Source organism: Macadamia integrifolia, unplaced genomic scaffold (genome assembly GCF_013358625.1).
Source record: "Macadamia integrifolia cultivar HAES 741 unplaced genomic scaffold, SCU_Mint_v3 scaffold264, whole genome shotgun sequence".
Taxonomy (NCBI): Eukaryota; Viridiplantae; Streptophyta; class Magnoliopsida; order Proteales; family Proteaceae; genus Macadamia; species Macadamia integrifolia.
The window spans coordinates 79995-87862 of record NW_024868851.1 but is presented as its reverse complement, the minus strand read 5'-3'; the positions used below and the strand labels follow the sequence as shown (position 1 = coordinate 87862).

Below are 7868 nucleotides of genomic sequence, written 5' to 3'. Positions count from 1 at the left end.
AAAAAAAAAAAAAAAAAAAAAAAAAAAAAGGCTCTTTTAACTATATGCTTTTTTTTTTGGGTTCTGGCATGGTGATTTGTTTTATGAGGGTGGAGCTCAATCAACCGTCTTGTTTGACCCTTTCTCATGGTTCTCTTGGGTGGTTTTGATCTCCGTTGTGCTCAGCAACATTTGGCAGCCCAAGGCCCCCTTCCAAACACCCCCCCCCCAAAAAAAAGGGATTTGAAGGCCAAAATAGGTGTGGGCTATGTGGTGAGTGGGTCTTTTATTTTTATTTTTATCACTGTAATGACCTAATTTTTGGGAGTTGCTCCGACCAATGACAAGCTCCTCAAAAGTCGTTTGAGGTGGTATGACCATGTTCAAAGGAGGCCTGAGGATGCCCCAGTAAGGAGGAATGATCTGATTTAGATTGAAGAAGCTAAAAGAGTTGGGGGCCGGCCTAAAATGACCATAGGTGAAGTGGTGCGGAATGACATACATAGTCTCGGTCTTATCCTAAGTATGACCTTGGATAGAGCCTATTAGAGGGCAAGGATCCATGTAGCCAACCCCATTAGTTGAGATTCTCCTAACTTATTGGGCTGTGCCTATTTTCTCTTACTCTCCTTTGTCTACTCTCATCTTTTCATCTATTCCTTCCCCCTTTTCTGTTAGGGTTTTTTTTCCTACTTTGTTTTGTACGGATCCATGTAGCCGACCCCATTAATTTGGGATAAGACTGAGTTTGTTGTTGTAATGACCTAATTTTTAGCCCCTATTTGGAGGGTGAAGCCTATGTACGGGGATTAGGTACATGGTAAGATTATGTGGGTTCTAGGTTTAGTTGATTGGTCTAGTTAGTTTAGTCTAGAAGAGTCCTAATTAGTTACTTGATGTCTTAGTGTTGTAGTCTACTTCTTTCTTTTTTGGTCTATAGATACTATGTAATGCCATACGATTTATGGGATTGGTTTTGAATTTTTGGTTATGTAATTTTGAGTTTGTGATTGTGTGGATGCTTGGCTGTGTGATCCCATCGATTTTACAGCAAAGAGCTGAAAGATTTGAAGTTTGACAACCAACTTCTCACATATCTTTTCTCTTACGTTTTCTCTTCTTTGGTTGCTATAGTTTCTGTTTTACAGATCTAATTTGCTCTTTTTCTTCAATCGTTCCCCTTCTCTTTCTTTGTTTCTTCCTTGCTTTCTCACTTACCACATCCTAACTCTTTTCTGATTCTTGCCATATCAATTAGACAATTACTCTTTTGGCACTATTTACTTCTTGTCTTAATGCTCTATTTTATATATTATAATTTGTTGATATTATCTTTAAATGTGCCCTTTTAGATAGAGATAAAATCTGTGTGATATTAACCATCAGATCCCAATAGTTTCTTCTTTAAAAGCTTCCTTATTTGTTACCTTCTTTCAGATTTGGGTCCGTTGTCATAGGCTGGGCAACTGGCCAGCATTACAGTGCGTGTGATTTTTCTTTTCTTGAGTGAATAATAAATTATATATATATATATATATATATAAATATGGCATTGGCCTTCATTAATAAATGACCTCATCCAAGGAATATATATATACAGAAGCAATCAATTTTCAAGTGTTAGTGTGATCTCGATTTCTAATGTTATATGTGTCCAATAGTATTTGAATTCTTCAACTTTGCATGAAAATAACATGACATTTTACTTAAATTTCTGTATTTAGGCAAGGAATGCTAAGTATTGCAATGGAACTGGCAGACAGGGCAGTGGGGTTTCTATTATCGCTAATTAGTTTATCAATTTTCACTTATTATACATTTTGGGTTGTCATCCTGGTTAGTTTCCTTTCACTTTTTATTCCCTTTGGTTCCACATTTATATTACTCACCTATGAATTTCATTAACATCTACGAGTTATATATCCTTTCTTTTGCAGCCGTTTGTGGACACAGATCACTTTATCCACAAGTACTTCCTCCCTCAGGAGTTTGCTATACTGATACCAGTTTTTGCTGGTGTGACACTTTTGTGCTTCTTATGTGTCTTTATTGGGCTTGTGATGCTTAAATCCAAAAAGAAGAGGGCTTGAAGCAGCATATGTTCTCATTCTTACAAAGTAATTAGTAGGACTCTGAAATTTTACATTGTTTTTCGTTCTAGTGGTTCAGCTCATTTTTGAGAGAGACGGATTTTGAAATAATAAAGATCATGAGGTTCACATTTTTGTTCTTCAGTTTAATTTACTGATTTTATAATGTATGTCATTATGTGTAAAACATCCACATTATGGCTACCTACTATTTGTGTTCTTTAAGCTTTTTCATTCTCAGTCTGATTTTAGATTAAGCTTTTAATGCTTGAGAGCGCACTGCTTTTGTGCTTTATCAAATTGCTATGACTAATTACCAAAAAAAAAAAAATTGGTATGACTGCAATAAGGTCAATATTTACATCATGTTAACTTTCTGCCAAATTTTCTAGTTATTTCATATTGCATGTTTATTATGTAGTTGATAGGAATTGATTGGTATGTAAAGCATGCCCAAGGGTTAGCGCAGTTGGCTTGGAGGGGACACGGTACTCCGCCTTAGGAAGCGTGGTCCTGTGATCAAACCTTCGTCGCTGCACCTAACTTCTTGGGGCCACCGCACGAGAGTTTCCTTCTTGGACTGACCCGGTTCTGTGTAAGTGGTATCACAATACCCCAGGGATTAGTCGGGTCAAAGATCCGAACACCCTGGGTGTAAAAAAAACAAAAGAGTGGTATGTAAAGCTTTAATAGTACATTTGCAGGTCTAGGATTTGATTGTGCAAATATGATGGTGGTATGTGGTTTACATAGCCAATTTGAACGGAAAATGAAGTCTAAAATTGCTTTGTTTGAATTCGACGCTTGAATGAGTGTTCCGACTTGAGTTGCAGCCATTGTAGTTGTTGCTGATTGCTGAAATCAAATGTGAGAAATTAACTTCTATGATGGCAATGTCTGGTTGTAAGGGACATTAAAGGAAAGGGAAGTGATTTTAAATCTAAAAAGGAAACTTTGGTAATCATCCAACAGGATTTTATAAACTACTTAAATTTCTTACCACATTTAAAGAATGTTTTTTAGATATAGATCTTTTAGGAGAAAAGAAAACCTGAAGGGCAGCGTGGCCCTTAATACCAGAAGTGCATGCATGAGTGATTATTGTTTGCAGTGAGAGTGGTGGTGCGGCGAGCATCGGATGGTGGAGATGACATCAGCATGCGATCAAGAACCCAAGGGTCCAAGAGAAGGCCCAAGAGGAGCTTGATCGGGTTATTGGAATCGAGCGGGTGATGACAGAATCCGACTTCTCCAGTCTCCCTTACCTCCAATCTGTGGCCAAGGAGGCTCAAAGGTTGCATACTCCCCCACAAAGCCAATGCCTATGTCAAGAATCAAGATAGGTGGCTATGATATCCCCAAAGGAACTATCATTCATGTTAATGTGTGGGCTGTTTCTCGAGACCCGACCGTATGGAAGGAACCATTGAAGTTCTTGTCGGAGCTATTCCTTGAGGAGGATGTAGACATGAAGGGTCATGATTTCCGGCTACTACCATTTGGAGCTGGTTGACGGTTCTGTCCAGGGGCACAATTGGGTATCAACCGAGTGACATCTATGTTGGGTCACTTGTTGCACCATTTCTCGGTTATGCTGTTTTCTGTGGCCCAAATCTGATCTCGTGGAGCTCTCGCAAGCAACTCACTGTTTCAAGGTCCTCCACTGAAGCAGAGTATCGTGCCGTTGCCTCTGTCTCCATTGAGTTGTTATGGCACCGATCCCTTTTATTTGAACTCGAGATTTTTCTTCCCAAAGCTCCACTCATTCTCTGTGATAATGTGGGTGCGACATACCTGACTTTGAATCCTGTGTTTCATGCTCGGATGAAATACATTGAGATTGATTTCCATTTTGTCAGGGATATGGTCTCTTTTGGTTGCCTACTGGTTCGATATCTGTCAACCATTGATCAAATAGCTGATGTCCTAACAAAAGGCTTACCTCGGACTCGTTTTCAGGTTCTAAAGGACAAGCTTATAGTTGGCTCACCTCCTATGTGCTTGAGGGGGCCTGTTAGGAATAGCATTACATTAGTCCAGCTCATACATTAGTTATGACATGTGGTGCTATGATATTAGTTATTGTATTAACTCTGTTATATTGTACATCTTGTATATATGTTGATATGAATAAAGAACAAATCTCTTTTCAGGTCACTACAGGTTAAGCCAGAGGATATCGACATGCCGGAGAACCCGGGTTTGGTTACTTACATGAGGTACAAGCTGTCCCTATGCCCATGTTGCCAGCACACCTGTACAAACGGCTGTGGATATGTAATCTAGTAATTTTGGTTCTAAAGTTTCGACTTAAGATTTCAATTCTTTCATGCTTCACAGGTCGAACCTATAGATCATCTTGTTTCTTTCGAACTAATAAATCTCTATTAGGCTTAAGATTCTTCTTGTTATAATTTTTGAACTCTTCTTCAAAAAGAATCTAACAATGTGTTTAGAGTCTGAGAGGAAAAGCACAAAACTAAAATAAGATTGTGAAAGTGATAATGTTTTAGATGTTTTTTAAGTAAGCTTCTTTGGACAAGCGTTGTCTGTACAAGAAATAGATAAGGAGCAGCTCTCTCTCTCTCTCTCTCTCTGGCAATATCCTATCTCATTCATCTTATAAAATGCTTATGATCTCATCTTTTCTATCATATTATTAGTGCATGCGTTTTATACTTTTATTGTGTTGGATTTTTTAAAAGTATTTTTAGAATTTTTTGTAATCATTACCCTACATGGTTATGTCACTAATTCAAATCATTTCATATTTGGTTATTAAATTTCATTTTATTTTCCATCTAAATCCCCAGGGTTTGAAAAGTAAAATCAAAATTACATTAAAAATATAATATTGCTAAATATGGTAAAAATTTAAGTAGTTCATACAATCATATTTTAGGTAATGACTATAATTTTTTATAAGTTTGAAAATTTTCACTTCCCTTCAATTGCCATTGTGACCAAACAAAACCTACATCCATCAATTTTTATCTGGGATTACTAATCACAAAAAAACTTTCATTTTATTTATGTAAAAAATGTTTCTTTATTTTATTTCAGTATAAGCGTAGCATACACTAGTTCTCATGTGTCTTTCTCTCTTCTCTCCCTTTGAAATGACATATCTATCCCTGTTGTCGGAGGAGAGAGAATAGAGATAAGACTAGTATTTTTTTTTTTTTTTTTTTTACACTTGCCCTCAAAACATTGTACCTTTTCATAGGAGAAACCAACCATGATTTCGACAAGTCCTTAAAAGACCTACTCTTAATTCATTACATGGGTTGAATGGGCCTTAGCTTGTCCAGTGACTTTTTTTTTTTTTTTTTTCTTTTGATGAAATAGCTTGTCTTGTGACCACAGCTCAATCCAAGACGAGTCTTAGATTTTGACACGTCCTTGAAGACTGATTCTAATTCATCATATGGGCTTCTCAAGGTCATGTATAAATAAATAAATAAATAAAAATCAGAGCTTGTGAGCCATAATTTTCCATATGAAGACATAGTTTTACTTCATCAGATGGTGAAGAGAAAATCTCTATAGTCACGATCTGACCTTTTGACCTTTTGATTCAACTAAAGAATAGTTGCTTATCAAAATAATTATATCATCATAAATAAAATAAAAAATAAAAAATTTCTCCAATTGAAATATAGAACACTGGTGCCACAGATGAAAAAATGGAAGTAAAAACAATCCCCCCCCCCCCCCCCCCCCCTTTTTTTTTTGCAAAACTAAATCCCATTTCATTGTATCTTAAAAAGATAAATGTACATGTGAAGAAAAAAAATATTCTCAAATCTATAACCAATTATTTAGTTTAAAAAGAAAAAAAATTTTGCACAAAGATTTTAAATCTTGATAATAAGATCAATATCAGTCTCTACCTATATTGATATGATATTAATCCGGATGGATCCATATTAACTTGGATTGATTGGTTTTATCTTTACTATACATTTAAAAATGAGTTTTTCTTACGATTTTATCCTTGATTCGATATTGATACCCGATCCCAGCCAATCCAATACCTAAACTTAAAGAACCCAACTTGAAGTCTTGGACTACAGCAATAACATGGAGTTCAATACAAGCAAATCTTCTAACCCACCAGGAAAAAATGCCTATTGTTAAGGGCAATGTTGTCATTTAAAAAAAGAATCGCCACCTGTTTACATTGCTTAGTGAGTTTTACATCTCTTGATAAACTAATAAAGTGTTCGGATTTCCCTAAACTCGCACATGGATTAAATACAGAAGAGACGAAGGAAGGAACCAACGACGAAGATGATAAAAAATCATTGAAATTAAAGCTAACAACTATCAAAGATTAAAACTATCCTTCCAGGAAACCAGACCCGAACTTTCCTTCATCTTCAATCATCAGAGCCTTTTGCACTGCTTTTTCCACCTCCGCCGCCTCAATCTAGAAAAATAAAAACCCATTACTGTAAAAAATTAAAAACCAGATAAGATCTGATGATGAAAGTCTAGAAGATTAATTTTAGATAACCCATCAGCTAAAAACACCGATTGAAAGAGACAGATGCATGAAAACTTCCTCCTTTTCCTTTCTCTTTCTTTGTACCCATTGAGCTTAACTTGACCGCAAGAGACAGAATCATGGAAATTTCATCGTTTTTGTTTCATCTTCTTTATACCCATCAGACCCCAAATTATATGAGCAAATCTGCTTTTCAACTCAAAATATGCTGAAATTGGCTTACTCACCAGACTTTCGATTTCTATATCTGCTGAAAGTTCTTGAGCAGAAACCTCTGATCTGATCCTTCTTACTTTCAAGTTCATGTCTTTTAAACATTTAAGTAACACAACCATGGAATCAACAGGGGAAGACGGATTAACCACTCGGAATCTAATCTTCTTATCTTCATTTCCTGCTAAAATTAATGCCTCAACGTCATGATTTCGCTTCCTCAACTCTTCCTTTTCACTCTTCAGATTTTGCAGATGTGCCGCTGCCATTTGAACGATGGAGTTCTTATCGTTCTGCAAATTAAAAATTAAAACAGAGAATGAGAAACCCATTGAAGATTACAACTTTTCGGAAAAGAGGAGAGGAGAGAGGACCTTAGTTTGAGGGGGAAGCATGGAACGCAGAGCTGCGTAGCTCTGTTTCTGTTTCTCTCTTCTGAGTCGCTCATTCATCATATGGCGATAACTGCGTTCGTTCTCAAGCTCTCTGTTTTCATTCTTCGCAGTTGCAATTGCTCTCAATAACTCGATCATTCTCTTATGGATGTTCCTCTGGTTTCTAGGATTGGAAATGGAATTCTGCTCCGATCGTAATCCTTCCGTGGGTCTCGTGTATCTGACAAAAGTGCTCTGATTCAGTTGGGGTTGGGGAGGAGGAGGAGGAGAAGGAGAGAACCAGAGTAATGGGTTCTGAAGCTCATCTGGGAAGAAGGGATCCATGTTTTCGCCGGGAATTTCAAATTTCGAATGCAACGGCTCTTATAACTGTCGTGGTTGGCGGATGGTCTAGGGAGAGACTTGTTTGGAGTTGAGGAATTACTCTGAACCACAGACTTTGGAACTTTGGAGTTTTGGACTTTGGACTTTGGACTTTAGGCTTTTGTAGATGTGTGCTGTGGAGCCGTGGAGCAAAATATAATAATATCACGTGCTCAATTGTGGCAACTACCTTGAATTTTCCCTTATGATTTGAGTCAGAAGTGTCAAATATAGTCCCTTTCCTTTCCTATGTTCTGGAAGTTCTATACCATTTTCAACCCACCTCCCAAAAAAAAAAAAAATTCTATACTTTGATGG

General features: G+C 36.9%; 2 protein-coding genes and 1 pseudogene across 4 annotated transcripts in view; 2 read left to right on the top strand and 1 right to left on the bottom strand.

Annotated features, from left to right (window-relative positions):
* The window catches only part of LOC122066958 (dolichol-phosphate mannose synthase subunit 2), a 13193-nt gene extending 10890 nt beyond the window's left edge, over nucleotides 1-2303 (top strand). For both annotated transcript variants that reach the window (XM_042630801.1, XM_042630802.1), the window contains exons 3-4: nucleotides 1704-1815; nucleotides 1917-2303. In XM_042630801.1, coding sequence (XP_042486735.1) covers nucleotides 1711-1815; nucleotides 1917-2069 — 258 coding nt within the window. In that variant the 5' untranslated portion in view covers nucleotides 1704-1710 and the 3' untranslated portion in view covers nucleotides 2070-2303. The remainder of the gene's footprint in view (nucleotides 1-1703; nucleotides 1816-1916) is intronic.
* A 496-nt stretch (nucleotides 2304-2799) lies between these two features.
* LOC122066935 lies at nucleotides 2800-4460 on the top strand (annotated as a pseudogene).
* A 1763-nt stretch (nucleotides 4461-6223) lies between these two features.
* On the bottom strand, nucleotides 6224-7623 carry LOC122066931 (transcription factor BHLH148). 2 transcript variants are annotated; one of them, XM_042630764.1, is made up of 3 exons: nucleotides 7167-7623; nucleotides 6807-7085; nucleotides 6224-6501 (listed from the first exon to the last, which is right to left on the bottom strand). In XM_042630764.1, the coding sequence occupies exons 1-3, from the start codon at nucleotides 7509-7511 to the stop codon at nucleotides 6412-6414; spliced, it is 714 nt and encodes a 237-aa protein (XP_042486698.1). In that variant the 5' UTR covers nucleotides 7512-7623; the 3' UTR covers nucleotides 6224-6411. The 2 variants fall into 2 exon arrangements, with proteins under 2 accessions (XP_042486698.1, XP_042486697.1); XM_042630763.1 differs by having other exon boundaries at nucleotides 6224-7085.
* Between the last annotated feature and the right edge of the window lie 245 nt (nucleotides 7624-7868).